The sequence below is a fragment of the Cyprinus carpio genome, chromosome B21 (assembly GCF_018340385.1).
Source record: "Cyprinus carpio isolate SPL01 chromosome B21, ASM1834038v1, whole genome shotgun sequence".
NCBI classification, from domain to species: Eukaryota; Metazoa; Chordata; class Actinopteri; order Cypriniformes; family Cyprinidae; genus Cyprinus; species Cyprinus carpio.
Genome location: NC_056617.1, coordinates 8,155,717 through 8,178,989, shown reverse-complemented (window position 1 = coordinate 8,178,989; position 23,273 = coordinate 8,155,717). Strand labels below are relative to the sequence as shown.

General features: G+C 38.2%; 1 protein-coding gene across 9 annotated transcripts in view; it reads left to right on the top strand.

Annotated features, from left to right (window-relative positions):
- ehmt1b (euchromatic histone-lysine N-methyltransferase 1b) overlaps positions 1-17,628 on the top strand; it is a 34,968-nt gene extending 17,340 nt beyond the window's left edge. For 3 of the 9 annotated variants that reach the window (XM_042747756.1, XM_042747753.1, XM_042747760.1), the window contains exons 2-27: positions 3,625-3,712; positions 3,814-4,304; positions 4,476-4,638; positions 5,800-5,963; positions 6,193-6,345; positions 6,541-6,615; positions 6,783-6,900; positions 7,013-7,150; positions 7,751-7,896; positions 8,361-8,504; positions 8,682-8,908; positions 9,037-9,231; positions 9,331-9,413; positions 9,488-9,594; positions 9,812-9,934; positions 10,062-10,163; positions 10,905-11,009; positions 11,197-11,351; positions 12,794-12,961; positions 13,076-13,220; positions 13,335-13,412; positions 14,041-14,156; positions 14,865-14,951; positions 15,119-15,197; positions 15,562-15,737; positions 15,891-17,628. In XM_042747756.1, coding sequence (XP_042603690.1) covers positions 3,625-3,712; positions 3,814-4,304; positions 4,476-4,638; positions 5,800-5,963; positions 6,193-6,345; positions 6,541-6,615; positions 6,783-6,900; positions 7,013-7,150; positions 7,751-7,896; positions 8,361-8,504; positions 8,682-8,908; positions 9,037-9,231; positions 9,331-9,413; positions 9,488-9,594; positions 9,812-9,934; positions 10,062-10,163; positions 10,905-11,009; positions 11,197-11,351; positions 12,794-12,961; positions 13,076-13,220; positions 13,335-13,412; positions 14,041-14,156; positions 14,865-14,951; positions 15,119-15,197; positions 15,562-15,737; positions 15,891-16,083 — 3,819 coding nt within the window. In that variant the 3' untranslated portion in view covers positions 16,084-17,628. Of the gene's footprint in view, positions 1-276; positions 301-2,180; positions 2,365-2,433; positions 2,457-3,624; positions 3,713-3,813; positions 4,305-4,475; positions 4,639-5,799; positions 5,964-6,192; positions 6,346-6,540; positions 6,616-6,782; positions 6,901-7,012; positions 7,151-7,750; positions 7,897-8,360; positions 8,505-8,681; positions 8,909-9,036; positions 9,232-9,330; positions 9,414-9,487; positions 9,595-9,811; positions 9,935-10,061; positions 10,164-10,904; positions 11,010-11,196; positions 11,352-12,793; positions 12,962-13,075; positions 13,221-13,334; positions 13,413-14,040; positions 14,157-14,864; positions 14,952-15,118; positions 15,198-15,561; positions 15,738-15,890 lie in introns of those variants that run through there. The other 6 variants (XM_042747754.1, XM_042747759.1, XM_042747761.1 and 3 more) reach the window with 6 other exon arrangements.
- Positions 17,629-23,273: the final 5,645 nt, after the last annotated feature.

Below are 23,273 nucleotides of genomic sequence, written 5' to 3'. Positions count from 1 at the left end.
ATCCCAATCCAGTACCCCATATTCCGTGGAAAACATTCCCTGTCTGGTTCGTCATATCAGTAAACACTGTGGTTACAACATGGTGGAACGGAGCAGAAGGCCCTTCCCTCCTCTTTCCTCTACTGAGCATGTTTCCTCTTTGGCCTGTAGGGGGAGATCCAGGGAAACAACTGGATAATCGCAGTCAAATGCTTTTTTCTCAATGAGAGGAATGTGGGAGTTGATATCCGGGATCCATTTCAGCTGGTTTGCTGGGAAAATGTCTTGGGGATGAAAAGATCACTGGAGGCAATGCTCAAGGTGATGGTTTACAGTATATTGATGGCATAAAAGAGCTTGACATGATTTTGGGAGGTTCTGTGAATTGAAAATGATGGGAAATGGAGCTTTATTGGTTGTTGATCATTTCTGGTATGCCTGTGCGAAGTTGTTCTTCCTTTTGAAGCTGTGAATTGTAGCACTGAAAACAGCTATGCATGCTAGAAATGCCAGTAGATTGGGATATACTAGCTGTGGTTATTGGGTCAGAGCATCTGTGACCTTGAGCAACATGGTAATGGTGCCAGATTCTTGAAATCAACTGCAGATTTGCATTTGTGCATATTCTTGCACTTGGGCCTCTGAACTGCAAAAGTCTAGACTGGTTTAATTTTCGAAGCAGTAGGGAACTTTGTGTTCCCGTAAGTTCCCTTTAACATTTAAAGCTAGTGCACACTCTTTGTGTTTGTGGCTGAATGCATTTCTCTCTCTTGTCCAATAAAACAAAGTGCTATGTCATAAAATGACAGAGGGAGATTGAGTGAGAGGTCATATTAATCACTCTATTCTGATAGCAGTTTTCCATGAGAGATCTTTTACCATACAGACTCTCTAACAGCTAAGGAATAGCAGGCAATTTAAATATGGAAGCTAAGAAGAAAATAAGACAAAATGGGATACTCTAGTCAACCTAGCTAATTGGCTAGTCTGTTGTTATTAGTTTACCATTGAGGCCCACTAGACAACACTGTGTCAGTCCATGTATTATGGACTCTTATATACTGTTGTTGGATATTTGAAACCATTTATCTTAAGCTAACATGAGTTATATCTTTTCCGGAATGTCTCTTCAGCTGTTCTCTTTATTTTAAGAATATTTTTCTAAGATGAGGGAAATAATGCTCTGAACTAATTTTTGAAGAAATTCAAACCAGTGATCCAAACCAGGGATACTTAATCAGGTTCTATGGGACACCTGAAAGATTTTGCTGTATTAAACCTATTAAACAAAAATTATGAATTCAAATAGAAATGTTAGGACTGTCAGTTGATTTTAATAATATGATCAAATTTTCTGATTAATGCATTGTTACTTAGTAAACAAAGCAATGCAATTTAGTAGTAAAGCGTTCATAGACTATCATATACATAGACTTCAGTAGCAGATTTCTTTACTCTTCTTCTCATTAACGTTTCTACTAATGACAGTGTGTTTTGTTTGTAAAAATTGAGCTTTAGTGCTAATTGCATGCCACTATACAAAGAGTGCCGATTACTTTCTAATCTGGATTTCATTCATGAATACATTTGTGAATTGAGGGGTACTTGAGCCTTATTGATGGGGCAGTTGAGGCACAGAGGACAAAATGGTTGGAAAACACAGCTCTAGTTCAAGGATTTGCTTAGAAGATGTTGCACTCAAACGAAAGATGTTTTGTAATAACCAAGGTATGAGTAGATCAGAGATGCAGCTGAATGCTGGTAAAACAGAGTGATCCCACCATAGCAAATCTCAGAGTTACCCACGATCTGTTGGACTGAATTGATAAAGTGTGATGGGGTCTTTGTAGTGTCAGTGGGGCAGATCTTGCCTGGTTTGGGCAGGGAATGGGGGGACTCTTATTATGAAGTGGCTCCCCTTGTGGTGAGAGAGAGGAACAGAAAGCCACACAATCTCCTTTGTTGCAAGAGCAGCTCCAACGAACAAGAGGCAGACATTTTCTGGCTGTGCAACGGAAGGCAGTCAGTGTGTCTGCCAATCAGATGAGGTCTGGGGATCGGGGCTAGGGTGGGGGAGGGGACAGACGGTGGGAGAAAGCTTGGATTTGCTTGTAATTACTGCACCCTGTGACCTACCTCTTCCTTTCTGAGCCTCGCTGCAGAGAATCACTCCAGTAGTTGGAGGCTTGTATGTGAGTGAGACTGGATGCACCACTTCAGTTGCATGGCTCGAGGACGTCTGTCTTTGCTTCCAGACAAACAAAAAAAATCAACAAGTCTATCTCATCACCTCATGCCTTGCTGTTTCTTCCCTATCAAGGGTTTATTTTAAACATGTTTCTTCAATGAGAAGCGAATTGAGTGAAGCTGGAATCCTTGATGCAGGTGATCACCTGATGTTGTTGCAGGTTTCTCCATGCTACTTGGGATGTGGTAGTAAGTTGAGTAGTAGCTCAAAGGATTACGCATGATCTCAGGTGACTTCCTAGGCCTAAGGGAGCTCGATCTGCTCTGTCTGACTGTATGGGATTCCTGTTGATGTACATTGTCTTTAGGAATGAGACCTCTGGACATCGGGCACGCTTTCTAGAGTTGCATTTTTTTTTTTTTGTGATTTCATTAGATCTCAAGGATGTGGCATATCTGATGGTACCAGCATAATGATGTTGGCACATTTTTTTTGTATATTTTGTTGTATCCATCAAGGGCAGTTTTTTGGACTCTCGATGCACCTTTAGAGAAGATTTTCCATGAAGTCCCAAGTTTGTCTTTGTTTTTGCAGGGAAATTTGAATCTACTTGCTGAAAAATGGTGGTTTATTTTGTTTCACTTACAGTAGCAGGAGAGATGAGCCACATGGGCTTTGTCAGGCTTTGGATTAGGTTGCCGCCTTCCAGTGGACCAGTAGGACGAAAGTGACCAATTCGAACAGAACATAAAAAATGAAAGGGAGAGAGGAAAAAGGGTGCAAGTAGGGAGAAAGTGCATGCTCGGCCTCATTGTCCACTGTGTTTGCTTTTCCTGTTAATTTTCTCATGTTGTTCTTGCAAATGCTATGATATTATTGGGCCTGGTCATTTTGATTATTGGATGGAGTTTTTAGGTGTAATGAACCCGTAGAAAGGCTTTTGCTGAAACCATTCATTGGGAGATATTGAATCTCTTAAAAAAATATTACCTTGACTCAGGAGTGATTGACAGCTTAAAGCCCAGCCAATCAAAGCCCTTGTTATTCAGGTGTTGTTTAGACTGAACCTTTGGGATAAGCCTCTTACATCCCCAAGGGGTGTCTCCATGTTTTGTTTTTTTTCTTTCTCGCCAGTGTTTGTGTTTTGTTGCCAGTGGCCATAATAATTATCTGCTATTTTTTTAGAAACAGTGGGTCATTTAATTTCGATCCAAACTCTAATTTGATCAGCTTTCATTCTCATTACCGCTTTAATTGTTTTAGACAGGTTATTCCTGCCATCAGCCTGGCTTGGACATTGTAAAGTTTCATCATTTGGCTTTATGCCCTCTCTCCCCTCTCTTTAAGAGATGTATTATTGGTTACTGCTTTGATACTCCATAGTTTGCACTTACTCATTTTACACAGTAAAAAAATGTTATGGAAGTCCAGTAATTCAACTGTGTGCTTGTTTTCAGCCCTCCAGTTTGGCCAATGGGAATTCAGGCAAGAGGGAAACCATGAAGTCCGAGGGGATGAAAGAGTCTCGCAGTGATCAAGAAGAGGGTAAATACTGAATTTATTTTGATACATTAGCATTTATGATATAATGTTGATTAACATCTAAGCACAATTTTTTGCTTTATTTTCTGTTATGATTCTTATAGGAGGAGATGAAGATCACTCGAACGGGCAAGCCAACCCTCTCAAAGAGGCCAGTGAGCTGAATGGGACCTATGAAAACATGGACACAAAGAGAACTGAACAGATCCTTTCTGCAGGGTCACCAGCCCGATCTTCAACCGTGGAGAACGGACTATCAGAGACTGAGCCGCCCCATGGCTCTACAGTGGGCAGTAATGGATATATTCTAAGCAAACAGCAGGAAGACACAGTGTCAGCCCCACATAGGACTAACTGGTCCCCCGTAGGGGGTTCCACATTGGGGCATGGGACTAAAAGCTCGCCAACTTCAGCTTCTACATTGCTACCCCCTGACCGGGGTTCTTCAAACAGTGCTGCAAGCCCAGGACCGAGCCCAATAGAAAGACGAGCAGACACAGAGACTAAAAACGGCATAGTATCGAATACACCTCCACCAACGATACATCGCGCACGCAAAACTATGTCAAGGCCGGCCACAAACCAGACACTAAAGGTAATGAGGATCTACCGCAGTGAAACATTCTTCTACATCAGCTGCGCTAGTCATGATGGCAGTGCATTCAGCACTGAACATCCCACAATGCCGTGTTTTGGTCTTTTTTTTAGGTCTGCTCATGAATCATGGTCATGGATACATATAATCGCATTTCTGTTCCTCCTTCAGCTTTTGAATAGAGAAAATAAGGAGCCAGTCGTGGTGAAAGATGACAGTCTGGGCAAACCAGAGACAGTGCAGCCTCAGCCATCTCCAATCCAGAATCAGCTACCTCAAAGCCAAACTGACGCCACATCTGTACTGAACACCACACCAGCCAAGCCACAAACAGGTTATACACTGTATTACCTTTCTTTGCGTCCAACAAAACTTATTGCTCTAAAGCTGTTTTGATGTGGTATTCCATTAACATTATATTTACATCTATCTATCTATCTATCTATCTATCTATCTATCTATATATATCTCTATTCTGATAAAACAATATATTATTATTAAAGTTTTTTTATTTTCTATACTGGATTGATTTATACTGGTTGTTGGATACTTCATTGTGCAGACTTCCACAAATTATTTTTAAATCACTTAATATTATAATTTAATATTAATTAATTTAATCTTAAGCAAGTCAATGTGTTTTTCATACTGTTTGTTTTAGTGTTATGAAATTGTATACTGTATACTGTTTGTTTTAGTGTAATAAAATTATTACATTTTAAAATTAAATATGCAGTATACAATGGTGGCCAAGATTATTAGAACACTTACTTAGCATATTTAAAAGGGTTCAGTTGTTTTTGTTGAATTGGCCATTATAAATACCCATAAACAAACTACCTGTGACAGAAGGGATCTGCTGGAACATTGAAAATGATGGACTGGCCCCCTCAAAGTCTGGACCTCAACCCCATTGAGGCTTAACTCTGCTCTTTGGCTTGAGTTGCAGAAGGCATGGGATAACATTAGTGTTGAAGTTCTCAGGAAATATATTGACACTATGCCAGAGAGATTTGCTGCAAAAAGTGGACATACCAAATATTAGAGTTAAAAGTGGATAAAACAGTATGACTCACTTCATCTGATATTTGTGCTCAGAGCAACCATCTGAATGCTTCATGAACATTAAGGTGTTCTAATAATTTTGGCACTGCTGTATATATGTATTTTAGGCACTGCCAGATTATATGTAACTCAGAAACTGTCTCAACTTTTATTTTTGACTGAAAATAGTGGACAAATGGAAATGTCTGGTAAAACTGTAATTAGCTTACACACTGTGTTTGGTGAAGAACTTCTGATGGGCAAATTGGCAGCAACATGTTCATCAATTAAAATGACATTATGTCAAACGTGGTTCACGTTCAAATTGAAATGCAGATAATTTGACCTATGTTTTACAGTTTTTCATAAAAATGATCACTTTGCTTTTACAAAGAAACAAGTGCTTGAAAACAGGCTTGTATACCAGAATTCTCCCTTTATGCATTGACAGTTGAACCCAGAACTGTCTCTCCCTCAGTAGCAGCCATGTCAAGGAAGAAGAAAAGAAAGATGGGAACTTATAGTCTTGTGCCCAAGAAGAAAAATAAAGTCTTAAAACAACGCACAGTTCTGGAGATGTTTCAGCGTATGTCCCAGTCTGCACCCAACCCTCAGGTCAGAGATCGGACCTCCAGATTCGCACCTAAAGAGTGAAAAACCGCCTTTTATATTGTGTTGTGAAAATAGTCTTTGAGTAGTTGCTTAGACTGAGTTTTTACCCAATAAGTAACCTTATCTTAATATTTTTGCATTGGTAATTGGTTAACATTTTCTGTATTTCTTAAAGCCAAGGCATGTGAACGTAGACATCTAATGCCAGCCTTTTTATTCCTTGGCTTCACAGTTGTCAAAGGAATCCGTGCACGTGAATGGTGAGAATGAATCTGATGAAGAAGAGTCAGAGGAAGGAGAAGACACGGAGGAGGATGAGGAGCTGGTCAGAGAGGGTGGAGCCAAAGCCTCTCAGGAGGGACCCAAGATAGCTTCAGTTTCTCAGGTGGGAATTGAGCAACAGTACTCATGAGCCAATGGAAAACTGGTCTCATCCATTCTTTTCTTTCATCTTGTCAGTTATTTGCTGGATTTTTGTTTTTTGGCCAAACGGCTTGTTCACTGAATCTGTGAACAAGTAGAGTAACGCCTAAAACACATTACATTCCCCTGTTTATTTGTTCATTTTTTTATTCAAAAGCCTCTTGAAGAAGAACATGAGTCTGAGGAGTCGCCAGAGGGCGAAGGTGAAGAGGAAGGGGATGAATCAGACTTGGTGAGTCCCCAAACATTCTCTAATATCGAGTATCTATAAACAGTATAACCAAGTGTCATTTAGTTTAAATGCTTGGAGACCAGTGAGTTTCACAGATTTGATTTGAGGTTCCTGAGATAATTCTTTGTTTCAGTTTGTGGACTATAAGTTACTTCTGTCCTCCTCAGAGTTCAGAGTCCAGTTTGAAAAAGAAATGGAAAAAGAAAGTCAAGGGGGACCACGCCTGGCTCCGACCATCAAGGAAACGCAAGAGGAAATCGAAAGCGAAAACAGAAGGACTTTCAGGTACAGTAAATGTTAAAATCCATGCTTTCTTCAAATATCTGCTGTAGGGCAACAAGTCAGCTGTTAATGAGTTTTATTCACAAATCTCTTTATGTCTGTTCCATAACTCCAGGAATGGAGACCCAGTCTCAATCTGAGAGCCAGAGCTTCCCATCAGCCCCTTCTGACAACAGGAAAGAGTATAAAGAAGTCCCACTAGACTCTCTCAACCTAGCGGCACAGGAAGCCTTACTGTCATCTCCGAGTACAGGTGAAATTAAATCCTTTGGCATATTGGTTAGAGAATTAATATTACTATTATTATTATTATTATTATAAGAATATTTTGCTATTTAACTTGGGAAAACATTGAATGATGCAATGGTTTGCTTTTTGACTATGAGAAAATGCAAAGGGAAGTCTGTTTCTTGTTAAATACTATATAAATTTGTCATCTTTTCAAGCTGCAATTTGTTAATTTCTTTCATTCAAGAGGTTTTGCTAGTTGAAATTGGCTGCTTTATCTGCTTACAAATCAAATTTGTGTCAGACTATTCCATTTGATTGGTTTCGAGCTCAGCATCTTGAAAGATGCATTTGTGTAAAGTTCAGAGCTTGATTACTGCGAGGCCTTTGTGGTGGCCTCCATCTTGGATAAAATGAGTCATCAATACTCAGCTGATATGCTGCCCCCTGGTGGTCATGTATCTATCGAAGAGTAATCCTGAAGCAGCTTGTGCTATCTGTGCAATGTTTATCATCCATATACATCTCATTATGAAGTAACATCGATTTCCTGCCATTGGTTTCCAAAATGATGGTCTTTCAGCTCTTTCGTGATTATTAGAGTCTTACAGATGGTGTTTCTCAGCTGTTTCAGGGTCAGTGAAGAGCACAGACGCTGACATGGTGCAGGAACTGCCCCTTTGCAGCTGTCGAATGGAGATGCCCAAGAGCCGAGAGATTCTGACGCTTGCGGACAGGAAGTGTATGGCGACTGAGAGCATTGACGGTCAGGTGAGATGGTTATCCCTGTGAATATGTAGAAGGGTCCTGGTGACAGTGATTGCATTTTCAGGAATACAGTATCTTGCTATATACCATGGGTACTCAACTCTGGCCAATCTCGACGTCCTCAGTTTCTGATCCAGCTAACCTGCCTTTCTAGTAATCCTGAAGATTTTTATTAGCTTGTTCAAGTGTGTTTGATTGTGGTTTGAGCTAAACCTTGAAGGCCAGAGTTAAGAACACCTGCTATATACCATCTGAATATGGGTTCCAATTTTTGAAATGAAATGAGGTGAATAATTCAGTTCAGTACAGAAGATCCTAGGATTCATCTAAGCGCTGAATACTTGGCATCTTCTTTTTCTGTAATGTCTTGTTTAATGCTACAATACACGTTTTTTTTTACACTCTTTTTTTTAAAAGTCGAGGTTCTGAACTCTATTCTAATTGGTTCCCTGTTGTTCTGGGGGTAGCTGAGCCGTTGTCAGAGTGCAGTGCTGAAGCACGAGATGATGAGGCCTTCAAACTCTGTCCAACTGCTGGTTCTGTGTGAGGACCATCGCACGGGCATGGTCAAACATCAGTGCTGCCCAGGCTGTGGCTTCTTTTGCAGAGCCGTGAGTCTTTGGCTTTACCCAAGCGAACATTTTTAGGTCTTTGATTGGGTTTCAGCATGACAAGCCATAGGCCAAGAAATTCTTGACTGAGTGCATGTGTCTAAAAAGCTCCAGAGTTTTTACTTCAGTCACATTTGAGCAAAACACTCAAAGGTATTTCATGTGGCCATTGTGTAGGGTGTCTTCATGGAGTGTCAGCCAGAGGTGAACATCTCCCACCGGTTTCATCGAGCCTGTGCCTCGGTGCTCAACGGTCAGAGCTTTTGTCCACACTGTGGAGAGGAGGTCAGCAAGGCGAAAGAGGTCACTATTGCCAAGGCCGATACGACGTCTACTGTGCCTCTCACCCACGGCCCCTGCACACCCAGCACCTCAGAAGGCAAAGCGGACACCACCACTGGAGGGTATGTGCAAGCGGTTTAATTTATGTACCTAGGTAGGACATTCTGGATTAGCATGCTTGTAGGATTTTTGTTTTGTTTTGTTTGTTTCTCCAACTTTTGGATTTTAATTGTTTTGTTGGTCATTAAAGGTCCACTCGGCTCTCTGTTCTTGGAGAGGGCAAAGCAGATAGCACCTTACCCAGACCTACACAGTCACAGGACATGTCTGTGTCCCCTTTGGGCTTGAAAACTGGGCTTGTTGGAGCTGGATTTGGAACCGGACTTCCACCAGGACCACCTAAAGAAACTCTGGAAAGTGTCCTGCTGGCTCTAGATGCAGAGAAGTAAGAAAACCAATTATGGCCTTCGATTTAGCCATATTATCCATACTAACATGGGGTTCAATCATTACAACATTATCAACTCTTCATTTCTTCTCCAAGACCCAAAAAGCTTCGATTTCACCCAAAACAGCTGTATATTTCTGCCAAACAAGGAGAGCTGCAGAAGGTCCTACTGATGTTGGGTAAGAGAGAGGAATAAAGTTGTTTTATTCATGGTTGTCTGCTCTGTGCTGGAATCATCCTTTCTCATTCTCAGTGGATGGGATAGACCCTAACTTTCAAATGGAGAGCCAAAACAAACGCACGCCGCTCCATGTAGCAGCTGAAGCAGGTCATCAGGAAGTCTGCCATATGCTGGTGCAGGTGAGGGCAAAAGCTAGTGAACTAGTATTAACGTCACCATTTTCATCAAAATTCATCAACCTGTACCACTTTATTTCTCCTTTGAAACACAAAAGAGAACTGTGTTATAGTTCTCAGATCTCATTTGCATTTACAGTTGTGACTTATCAAGATGTGTCATGCCTAGTTTTAACTTAGTGACTTTGTTGTCATTAAAATCAATGATTTTATTTCTCAGGCTGGTGCAAACCTTGACATGTGTGATGAGGACCAGCGGACACCCCTGATGGAGGCCTGTGAGAACGATAATCTTGACACGGTGCGCTATCTTCTGAGGGCTGGAGCCATCGTCTCTCACAAGGTCAGCAGCCACGAGCAGAGGGTTGATAAGCAAGTCTGTTTAGTACAACATTCTGTAGTCAAATGCTTTTTGATAAACAATCACTCTGTTTGAAGTCTGATCACATCCTGTCTACTTTTTTTTTCAGGATGTTGAGGGTTCAACATGTCTCCATCTTGCTGCTAAGACTGGGCATTTCGGCATTGTACAACATTTGCTGTCTACAGGAATTGTAGATATTAACTGCCAGGTTTCGACCTTCTGTGTTTTGGGGGATTTCCATTATTTGAGTCATTAGACTCTGTCAAACATATCTCAGGAATTTCAAAACAACTACTCCAATAGTCCTCCATCCTACTGATAACTACTTCTACTGATTCTTGTAATGAGTTCTCAAATGCTACAAGGCATGTTAATGATCCACTCCCAGTTTTTTTAATTTGTGTAGGTTTTTATTTTATTTTATTTATTTTTTTATTTTGGTCATTTAAAAATTCCACAGTACAGTAAATACCTTATTGCATTTTTCTTTGACTTTTAATAACCATAACAAAATAACTTTTCACTTTTCCATTTAAAAGGTTTTATCTTAACCTTAAAGCATCATTATAATTATTGTTATTATTATTATTTAATGATTTAAGGTATATACCAGTAGTTCTCAACTCAAGGGCCTCAAAATGACAAAAATGATGCATTTAAAAAAAAATGACAAAAATTGCATTTAATTTGCATTTGTTAACTAATTTTTAAAAAATAATGTGGTTTCTAGACCTGGAAAAAGCCATGCAACTTAATAAAATCTTAAAATGCCATGAGCATCTTTGTGATGCATATACATCGTTCAAGTTATTCCAAACTTCACTATTATAGTATTTCATTGCATAGAAATTGTGAGTAAATGGTACTAATGGTGCTTTCAGTATTGTTGTGGACAATAGGAGCCATTGGAGTCAAAAAGATTGACATGTAGTTGCATTTCTTGTTCCAGGATGATGGAGGTTGGACTGCCATGATTTGGGCCACGGAGTACAAACATGTAGACCAAGTAAAACTCTTGCTCTCCAAAGGGGCTGATATCAACATCCGAGACAAGGTCTGTGTGCTGTGTTTTGTATTCTGGAAACTGCAATTTAATATATCAAAATTACATCTGCAGTTTTAGAATATTTTATAGTCTACTTTCTGTCCTAGTTTCAGTTTTTACATAGGTTTAGATGACAAAGACTATTGGTGAAAATGCAGTGTATTTGATTTGTTACAATCATCAACTTTGATTCTAGGAGGAAAATATCTGTCTGCACTGGGCAGCATTCTCTGGCTGTGTGGAGATAGCTGAGATACTGCTGGATGCCAAGTGTGATCTCAATGTCATCAACATCCACGGAGACTCACCTTTGCACATAGCGTCACGGGAGAGCCGGCTCGACTGTGTGAAGTGAGTAAACCTCAACCAGGTTTTATTGATCCAGACTGATTGATTGGGAAACTTCCTTTCAGTCTTAAAGGTCTGTAGTGAGCTAGGCTTATTTACATCTTCCTATCCTCCTAGAAGATAACTGTACTGCAGGATTACGTGCATATCCGATGTACTGCAGTCTAATCAGGTGCTTGTGTAGATCCTAATCGGCTTAAAGCTGCATTTTTTATTGGAGACTGGATCAATGTCATGTAGATTTATTGGAGCTGGACGCTAGCAATAAAGGCTTGCTCTCATCATTTCCTGGACAAATTTTATTATTGATCCGTTGACAGGCAGTTACAGTGATTGGTTGGAGACCTGTATGTATTATTAAAACAGAGAAGATGGATTACAGATATATTTTTCATCCTTAGTATGTTTGTTTCAGGTCCACCTTTAAACTGAGATTGATTTTGTCATTGATTTTGTTTTTTGAAAATCGTATAGTTTACATGTTGTTGTTTTAGTAGTTATAGTAGTAGGGGTGGGCACAGTAAACAGTAATTTAGGTCTTAAATGGTTAGTTCACCCAAAAATGAAAATTAGCCTGTATTTTACTCACCCTCGAGCCGTCTTAGGTGTATATGACATTCTTCTTTCAGACGAATCCAATCTGAGTTATATTAAAATTGTCCTGGCTATTCCAAGCGTTATTATTGCAGTGGGTGGGTGTTTGTCTTTAACGGTCCAAAACACGGTAAATAAAGTGGGCGCATCGATAATAAAATGTGCCTCACACAGCTCCGGGGCATAAATAAAGGCCTCTTGTAGCAATTCCTAAGTGAAAGCGACCAGCTGAGAAAGAAAACGTGTAACAGTATATCGGATCAAGGCAGCTCTTAAAGTGACAGCAGTCTAACATTTCTGCTGTCTGTCATTCATGTTAATCAAACAACAAAAAAGATAAAATCTTTCAGTACTTTTGACTAAATCACTTGTAACTTTAATAAGAAGAAATATGTATTTAATCTACACAGTGAAGAATATGCAGTGTTTTTATACATTTGATTACTTTATATAATCAATACATGTAGCATTTATTATTTTACTGTAGCTTTTTTGTCCTATTGCTTTTAATAAGTTTCTTATTCTTATTTAATCAGTTTTGTCTTCACTGAGCTTGAGTTTTTTTTTTTTATTAATATTTTTTATTTAGACTAGTATTAGTGTTTTGTGATATTGACAATGGTGACTAGAATTATGAAATTTCTATGGCATCAAAAATTTTTATTTAAATAAATAAAAAATATATATACTATATCGTACTATATATTATTACCGTAAAATAAAATGACTTATTTTGTGATCATATCGCTCACCCCCAAGTAGTAGTAATAATAATAAAAATATTTTTGTTGTTGTTGTTTGTTTTTTTTTCATTTTGTTTGTCCTAACCTTCAAGAATGCCTCTTTTGTAGCTTGTTTCTGTCGTGGGGGGCTGACATAAGCCTCAAGAACAAAGAGGGAGAGACGCCCATGGATTGCTGCAGCCAAAACTCGAAGGTTTGGAACGCCCTTCAAGCCAGCAAAAAGCAAAGAGAGGCTAACAGCAACCAGACTGGCCCAGTAGAGAAGCTTCTCAACAGGTAGATCCCCTTAATTCATATCTCACTGTCCTCCAGATCACAGTATTGAACTGTTTATCTACACCAGAACTAAGACCTAAGTTAGTCTATAAATAACTGTGTAATTGGGTTTAGGGACATCGCCAGAGGCTATGAGAAAGTCCCCATCCCATGTGTGAATGCAGTGGATAGCGAACCCTGTCCTGACAACTACAAATATGTCCCCGATAGCTGTGTGACGTCCCCGATGAACATTGACAAAAATATCACCCACTTGCAGGTAAACAAGCTGAAGTATTTTTTTGGCTGGTTAGCCAAGACAAAACTTTAAATGAGTATTATATACCTCTAAACTAAGGAAGAAGATGTATAATAGTGTTATTTCATTCCACAGTACTGCGTCTGTAAAGATGACTGCTCCTCAGCTAGCTGCATGTGTGGCCAACTCAGCCTGCGCTGCTGGTATGATAAAGTAAGTCAATTTCTGAGCACTTCCATCCTTAGGATCTAATAACTAAGCTGTTTGGGATGTTATATGTGTAAATTCTGAATATATTGGTAATTCTGAAGCACAGTTACATGAATTACTAGCTCTAACCTGTTGTTAATATAATTTCATTTGGTAAACATCACCACCTAGAGGAGGAACTAGCTAAATACAAGATGTGTGAGATGGTCTGGGGCAAATTTATCTAAATTTAACTAAATCAAATATCACTATTACTAAGCCCACACTAAGAGGAAAGTAGTTGTTTATTGTATTTTAAGTATTAAACTGCCTTACCATAATATTGATATCTTTAAGCAATAAAACAGATAAATAATAGGTGACCTGAGCATTATCTAAGATGAATAATATCATAAAGACTCTTTTGTTTAAGGCCGGTAAGTAGCTATGTAGAAACAACCCAGAACACACTAGAAACTGCATAACAGTGCCATGAAAACCACTCAAAATAATCAAATAAGCATCACTGTGGAAACTTCTGAATGCAGAGCAATACTGACATTTTTTTTTTTTTTTTTTTAAGATTGTTAAAATTTTGTTGCAATGTGCTTTTTAGTATTAGAGTTCAAATGCTTTGTGTTTGTGGCGTCAGGAGAGCCGTCTGCTGCCTGAGTTCTGCAATGAGGAGCCACCTCTTATATTTGAGTGCAACCATGCCTGCTCCTGCTGGAGAACCTGCAAAAACCGTGTGGTACAGAACGGACTGAGGTACCTCACTTCCACATGCATTCTGGATGATTAAACCCCCTTTTCACCAGCTGTCAGATTAAACAAGATTAACACATGTATTAAAATGTGACGTCAGTGTGGCATTTTTTTTCTTTTTTATTGGTTTTTCTTTGTTTTTTCCTAAATATGCTGATGCAGATTTTATTTCTTCATTTAAAACGAGATGTGTCAGTAAAATAACTGCAGTTATTCTCATGATTTTCATTCTTGTGTATTTAAAGTTTGTCATCCCTTAAAACATTTTTTTTGTCCTATTCATATTTTGGTGTACCTTTGCAGCCCCCTGGAGATATATAGATTTCAGTTTGAAAACTCCTCATCTAGAGAACAGGCAGGGTGACTGATAGCTGATATAGAATATTTTTCTTAAATATATACATGCATGTGTGTATTTATATATACATAATAAATATACACAGTACACCCCCATGTATTATGCAAACAAAGACTTTTATTTTGGATGCGATTAATCGCGATTAATCATTTGACAGTACTAATATATATATAAATGAACACAAATTTTGGAATATTTAACTAAAATTAGTAAAATTTTAAACAGGAAATGTGCTCTCCAAAAATAATGCAAAATAATAAAACCCAACCGTTTAGTAATCTTATATACTTGTTGTTCTATTGTAGTACTGTATATGATCTGGATTGAGTGGTATCCTCTTAAATTATACTTAGGATAAGACTGCAGTTGTTCAGGACGCAGATGATGGGATGGGGTGTCAAGACGTTACAGGATATCCCGCAAGGAACGTTTGTTTGCGAGTGAGTTTCTCATGATGTTTCTAAAGGTCATTGAGGCCTGTGTTATATCTTCCTGTTTCAGTCTAACTGTGTGTGTGTCTGTGCAGATGTTGGTTTAGGTGTGTATGTATGGATATGATTGTGTGCTTAATGTGTTTGTACCCTAATGTCTCATTTGGTTCCAACAGATACGTGGGTGAGATCATCTCTGACGCCGAAGCAGATGTCAGAGAGAATGACTCCTATCTTTTCAGTCTGGACAGTAAGGTATCGCCATCTTAAGATGACTCCCATTTAAAATCACATTACCTCTTCTGTCTGCTCCCCTCAGTAGTGGATTATCCGCAAGCAAATTATACCTATCCTATATATATATATATATATATATATATATATATCCTTTATTATCCTTTATTAGAATGATATCTGACTGATCATGTAATACTGGAGACTGGCTGCTAATAATTTAGCTTTACCATTACAGGAATAAATTACAATTTATGATATATTGAGACAGAAAATAGTTATTTTAAATTGTAATATTTAACAATATTATGTTGTTGTTGTTTTTTTACATCTGACATCACTCTAAAAATCCTTCTCAATTTATTTTCTGTCGCTGCTGTTTCAGGTGGGTGATATGTACTGCGTTGATGCACGTTTCTACGGCAACATCAGCCGCTTCATAAACCATCACTGTGAGCCGAATCTGTTCCCCTGTCGGGTGTTCACCTCTCACCAGGACCTCAGATTTCCTCACATCGCGTTCTTCGCCTGCAAGAACATCAGTGCCGGAGACGAACTTGGGTCTGATTCACATTAATATCCATTTACTTGCTAATTCTCAATTCAGATTGATTCCATATGTTAGTTTCCCATCATGCACTTCACGAAAGCATTCATTGATGCTCATTTATTTTTAGTTAGAACAGAAATTTAGAATTTCTCTCCCTTTCTCAGGTTTGATTACGGTGATCACTTCTGGGACGTAAAAGGGAAGCTGTTCAGCTGCCAGTGTGGCTCATCCAAATGCAAGCACTCAGCCGCCACCATCGCACAGAGACAGGCAGACAGTACTCCAGGAGACCAGCAGCCCAGCGCCCTGCCCGATACCAGCTCGTCCACCCCATCCAGCCCCAGCTTTCTAGCATAAAACATCCGGTTCTCCTACTTCTACCAACCTGTCACCTCCCATCACCAGCACAGGCACACCTCTGCCATCTCTAATCAGCTCCGGTTACCAACCCGGGCCACTTGATGCTACACCCACAGTGCCATGTTTAGCTCTGGTGGTCTGAAAGCCTGATTGGTTGAAGCAGTTTAAGGGTTTAAAGTCTTCAAGGTGAGAGGTGCACAACTGGACTGGTTTTTCAGGTGTTCGGTATGCACATTTTGTATAGGTTTTTTTATTGTCAGGCAGCCCCTTTGGACCACGATCTTGTTTGACATCATCAAAAGAGTTCAAAATTTAGTTTTTTTTTTATCTTGAGAATGAACCAGTTTGAGCCAATTAATGGATTTTGCAACCGGTTTCCTTTGAAAACGACCTTATTCTTGTCGCACAATGTGTTCTCCAGCCCGACTCGAACTTCTGCGTCAGTTCTTGTCATCCTTCATGAACTTTATTCTTAAAGTTTTACTTTACCCAGTCAAGGTCAGCAAAAACTGAACGATCAATTCCCAAATCTAAAATGAGTTTCAAATAATGTTCATTTATGCATCTGTTTGTTTTACTTTTCTTCTGATTTTAGTTTTTGTACATTCACGGAATATGCAGAAAATTATGTAAAGGTATTCAAAGACCAACCTCTTTTGTTTTTTCCAAGTAGCCTTTTCTGAGTCCTTCAGTGGGCTGTATTAACTTGAGATGAGCTGTAGGCTAGCAGTCATTGGACGTTAGCGCCCGTCACACGTGTCCTCTGATTGGTTCACAGACGCAGGACGTCATGTCAGTGCTACCAAAATCACGAAAAGGCCTCTGAACAGGACATTTTTGGCCTATATATTCAGCCCAGTATACATGTGTTTTAATGGCGAATCGCCACTGGAAGTGCAAATTAATCCTGGACGAGTCTAAAAACAAGCCCTATGGGTTATTTCCTGCATGTTACAGGCCTGGATGGACACGGCTGTTGTTAAATGCATATTACTTGCACCCCCATCAATGCAAATGAAAACTGTAAAATATTTCTGTACGTACTTTCGGTCACGATGGAACCTATTAGCATGCTTTTGAGACACGTGCTCTAGGAATAGGACTGGAACGTTTCACTCTGGTGGAATGAAATGCGGTCGGGTTTAGGAAAACGCAAATGGTGCTGAAAAAGGTTTTTGTTATGTTTATTTTTTTATTACTCACTAAGTGAATACAAGTTGTAAAATACAATGAAGAAGCAAGTGTTTCATTTTTTTTTCTTTTCCATTTGTATTTTTAAATTGGCCTCTAGCTGTAGTTTGACATAATTAGCCTGTATCAATTTTGTTCCATAAGTTCATGTTGATAGTGAAACTATTACAGTCTTTTTAAGTGTTGTTAGTGTAGTCATGTCCTTTGTGCAAATCCAGACATAGAGATTCAAAACACTGCAAACTGAGGGGGAAGAAAACTGTAACATATTTCTGGACAGTGAAACATGATGCACAATCTTACTGGTTGTGTTTTTCTTTTTCAATAAATTTACTACTAATAAAAGAGAAACATCTCTGTCACTGTTATGCAAAAATAACATCAAGTACGATGCAAATCTGAGTTTTGTGATGCAAAGCAGGAAGCCTTTTTTAGTTTTATAAACTGTTTGATTATGCTCTTCCTGATTATTTGAGTTACTTGGTTGTAATTGATCCAGTGAACTGTGAGCTGATGATTGAGGCTTTCTGACTTGACAAAAAAAGGCTTTTAACTAATGAGACAGGAAACTGCCTTTCCGCATTCCACAGCTGCAAACTTTAAAACCTGAGTATGTCTCATTATTACAGCGGTCAACACAAGTATGAGGATCACGCATTGTGGATACACTGTTACGGCTGAGAAACCGGATCGTGAAAAGGTTAACAAGTAGACAGGGCCATGATGAGATCAGCACGGTGTAACTCTGACTGGAAGGAGAGAAAATCCACTGTTATCTATGGTAGGATGTTCATTGGGTTTGTCTTTCGAGGTTGCTGTGTCATTAACGGGGTTGTGGATTGTTATTCATCTCTATCACAGTGAACTCTTCGCTTATTTTAATGATAGATGAAGATGATGTAAATAACTTGCTTTAGTGACATTTAGTGGCATTTAGGTTTAGTGACATTAAATGATGAGCTGAGACTGGATGTCTTTTTGTGGGCGAATCTCACAAAAACATTTCCATGTAACATTACTATGGAAGCTTGTTTCCGGAAGGAAAAAAAAAAGTAATTCCAGCCTTTTTTCTATCACAATTCTGACTTTTTTCCCCTTGCAATTCTGAGTTTACATCCCACAATATCAGTGTTTACACCTCACAGTTTAAATTTATGTCTCGCAATTCTGGATATTTTCTCTTAATTCTTTGTTTATATCTCACAAAAAGGATAAACAATTAAAAAAGTAATTGTGACTTTCTATCTCACAATTCTGCATTTATAGTCTCAATTCTGAGGAAAAAAAAGTCTACGAGTTACGAGAAAAAACATTCTCAATTGTGAGATATAACTTCATAATTATGAGAAGAAAAGTCTGAATTGTCCTAACTTTCATCCCATAGCGGAAAAAGGCTTGCATAAATTTCAACCCAAATTCCAAAAACAAGAAAAAAATATTTTTTTGCTTAGTGATATTTACTTTGATAACAATAGTAAGGAATATGCCTTTTTTAAATCATAAATTTTTTTCAATCCTATTATTCTCAATGTTATTAATAACAATTATTTATTTTTTATTACTAAAGAATTACTGTATACAATTAAAATACAATAATAATAAAAATATTGTATTTAAATCAATGTATAAATATAAACAGCAACACATTATTAATAAAAAGGTATATTTAAATATTTATTTGTTTATTTATCTATATATTTATTTATTATTATCGTGGTAATAGGATTTATTTTTCCTCAATAGTAACAAGAGTTGTAGGAAAAGTATTATTTTATTTATGAAAACTCACAATGCTGAAATGCTTATAGATCCTAAACATTCATTTTGTAAGAGTATTTACATTTGTAAGAATTATATAGCCTAAAAATGGAATGTACAATACAGGTCCAATACAAGTCCTTTAAAACTGGCCCTCTACCAAGCATGCACTGGTCTCCTTTCTTTAATTTCCCTATAATTTCCTGTCAGTCTGTTTATCATCTCTCATTTCAAAAATCAAGCCGCCCGAGTGGCCACACTTGGAACATGGCGGATGTTAACTCTGGGCACAGAGTTCAGTTCCTGGGCTCAGTCTTCTGAGCCACCTGACAATCAGAAGAACAGAAGAGCCGCTTTTACAGAACTATCCAGCAAAGAGAGCCAAGCAGCCGGAGATGACCAGAACACTGCAGAATGTAGCAAATATGACACCGTGGTAGAGCTGGTGAGGCCCAGAGACCTGAGGAACACTGATATCATCAGCGCCCATGAAATGTGTCAAGAGCAGATAGCACCATGGGAAGAGAGGTGAGCAGCAGGAAATGAAAGTCATTTGTAATGTAACCCACACAGAGGATTATTAACTACTTTATCATGGTCTGCTGTAAATTTAAAGCTCAATGCTGTTAAAGGTCAATAGCGATTACTTTACACAGGAAATGTACAATTGATCATTTTTAATTCATTCCATTAGCCACTAGGGGGCCTAAAGATTCAACAGGAGAATATGTGTAAACTGCACAGTGGCCTTGAAAAATTATTTGGACACTTAAACATCTCTGGAATGAACTGAATTATGCAAGATAAAATATTGAACTCATGTAATCAGAAGAAAAGGATATGGAACATTTTTATTCATTTGTAAATTGCTTTTAATATATTACAATATGCTGAACTGATGCTCAATTATTATTGCTTATTACTATTTGTTTAATTATTAATAGTAATTATCATTATCAATGTTCAAAGAAGTTTTTTTTTATATATTTTTGTGGGAACTGTGATTTATACATTTTTTTTTAGGATACAATTTTAAATTAACAAGATTTATTTGAAATCAAATTCTTTTGTAAAATGAAAAAAGTCTTTGTCACTTTTGATCAATTTAATGCATCCTTGCTGAATACCCCCCTCCCCCAAACAATATCTAACCAAAACAAATGAAAGGAATTATAACACACTATACAAAAAATATTAATCAAAAAAACTATCACAAACAATACTGGAGTTATCACAATTAAATGTTTCATAAGCATCAAATCAGCATGATTTCTGAAGGATCATGTGACACTGAAGACTGGAGTAATGGCAGCTGAAAATTCACCTTTGTCATCAAAAGAAGAAATTACATTTTAAAACATTTAAATTTTATATAATATTTCACAATATTAATGTTTTTACTGATCAAATAAATGTAACTGTGGTGAGCATAATTTCGGTATATACAGGTCCTTCTCAAAAAATTAGCATATTGTGAAAAAGTTAATTATTTTCCATAATGTAATGATAAAAATTAAACTTTCATATATTTTAGATTCATTGCAAACCAACTGAAATATTTCAGGTCTTTTATTGTTTTAATACTGATGATTTTGGCATACAGCTCATGAAAACCCAAAATTCCTATCTCAAAAAATTAGCATATTTTCATCCGACCAATAAAAGAAAAGTGTTTTTAATACAAAAAAGTCAACCTTCAAATAATTATGTTCAGTTATGCACTCAATACTTGGTCGGGAATCCTTTTGCAGAAATGACTGCTTCAATGCGGCGTGGCATGGAGGCAATCAGCCTGTGGCACTGCTGAGGTGTTATGGAGGCCCAGGATGCTTCGATAGCGGCCTTAAGCTCATCCAGAGTGTTGGGTCTTGCGTCTCTCAACTTTCTCTTCACAATATCCCACCGATTCTCTATGGGGTTCAGGTCAGGAGAGTTGGCAGGCCAATTGAGCACAGTAATACCATGGTCAGTAAACCATCTACCAGTGGTTTTGGCACTGTGAGCAGGTGCCAGGTCGTGCTGAAAAACGAAATCTTCATCTCCATAAAGCTTTTCAGCAGATGGAAGCATGTAGTGCTCCAAAATCTCCTGATAGCTAGCTGCATTGACCCTGCCCTTGATAAAACACAGTGGACCAACACCAGCAGCTGACATGGCACCCCAGACCATCACTGACTGTGGGTACTTGACACTGGACTTCAGGCATTTTGGCATTTCCTTCTCCCCAGTCTTCCTCCAGACTCTGGCACCTTGATTTCCGAATGATATGCAAAATTTGCTTTCATCCGAAAAAAGTACTTTGGACCACTGAGCAACAGTCCAGTGCTGCTTCTCTGTAGCCCAGGTCAGGCGCTTCTGCCGCTGTTTCTGGTTCAAAAGCACACGCCTGTGCACGGTGGCTCTGGATGTTTTTACTCCAGACTCAGTCCACTGCTTCCGCAGGTCCCCCAAGGTCTGGAATCGGTCCTTCTCCACAATCTTCCTCAGGGTCCGGTCACCTCTTCTCGTTGTGCAGCTTTTTTTGCCACACTTTTTCCTTCCCACAGACTTCCCACTGAGGTGCCTTGATACAGCACTCTGGGAACAGCCTATTCGTTCAGAAATTTCTTTCTGTGTCTTACCCTCTCGCTTGAGGGTGTCAATGATGGCCTTCTGGACAGCAGTCAGGTCGGCAGTCTTACCCATGATTGCGGTTTTGAGTAATGAACCAGGCTGGGAGTTTTTTATAAGCCTCAGGAATCTTTTGCAGGTGTTTAGAGTTAATTAGTTGATTCAGATGATTAGTTTAATAGCTCGTAGTAGAGAACCTTTTCATGATATGCTAATTTTTTGAGATAGGAATTTTGGGTTTTCATGAGCTGTATGCCAAAATCATCAGAATTACAACAATAAAAGACCTGAAATATTTCAGTTGGTGTGCAATGAATCTAAAATATATGAAAGTTTAATTTTTATCATTACATTATGGAAAATAATGAACTTTTTCACAATATGCTAATTTTTTGAGAAGGACCTGTATATATATATTTGAGTGAATTAATTTGATAGTTAATGCAATGGGATATTTATAGATTTAATTCAAATAATTTTTGGGACCAGTGTAATGTAAAAAGGAGAAAATCATAATGTTTATGTTATTGTGTCAACAGGAAAATATTCTTGAAAGATACAGAGATCTAAGAACAGTCCTGCGATTGAAAACTGATTTCCTTTGTGCAGCATCTTCCACTTGGCAACGTGTGTGTGCATGTCTTGAATCCTTTCCACTGCAGTGCCCTAGGGTGTTGTAGAATGGAGCTCTGGTATGCCACACATCCAGAGATTAGCTCAACAGCCTGGAGTCTGTCATGAGATTGTGTGCCTCTGGGTCTGGACTGACTGCATGCACATAGAAAATCCTTCACACTTACTGACCGTAATGCCTTGAGCTTCACATCTGGACATGCTGGATACTTTTCTTTCAAGAATCTTTCCTTCTTTGGAGAGGTGGAGATGCCCTGGGTGGAGTCACGTTTTGCCTATATGTGGAGACCAAATATAAAGATCAGCTAATTTAATGTTAATTGATTGTAATTCTAACTGTAATGTTTTAATTAAGATTTAAAACTAAACTTAAAAAGGTTTCTGTGAGTGAATATAAAATATAATTGGCTAAATATAAAAACAACACCAAAAAATATTGTATGTAATATATAATAATATATAAATATATAATGTGATTACATAATGATATGATACAACATGATTTGAAGCTAATACAAGGAGCATATTTCAAAATGTGACCTTGTAGTTGTGATTAATAACACATATGCTTATCTTGAATGTCTTATTCATTTTTCCCCTTAACCTTCAAAACTATGAAAATGTGTATATGCGACCGAGAATATGATGCATAACAATAACTAAACAAAGGCACATAATGCAGCTTGATAATTTGATGACTTAGAACAATAGGCAACCAGAAATTCGCTTATGCTTTTGTGTAATGATGCCACTGAATGTACATTTTTATGTTGTTATAAGCAATTCAAAAATCTTATAGGATTCAAATTTAGAAACAATGAAGAGCTTTTGCTTGGCGCTTTTACTTCATTCTAGTCAAATGCATGCTATTCAAACAATAAGACAAACCGTACTGAATAAATATCATTCATTGATGATCAATTAAGACACCCTCCCCCTCACGCGCTCTCCAGCAGGTGGTCCTGCCTATAGGGCCGTTTGCGTCACGTGTGAGA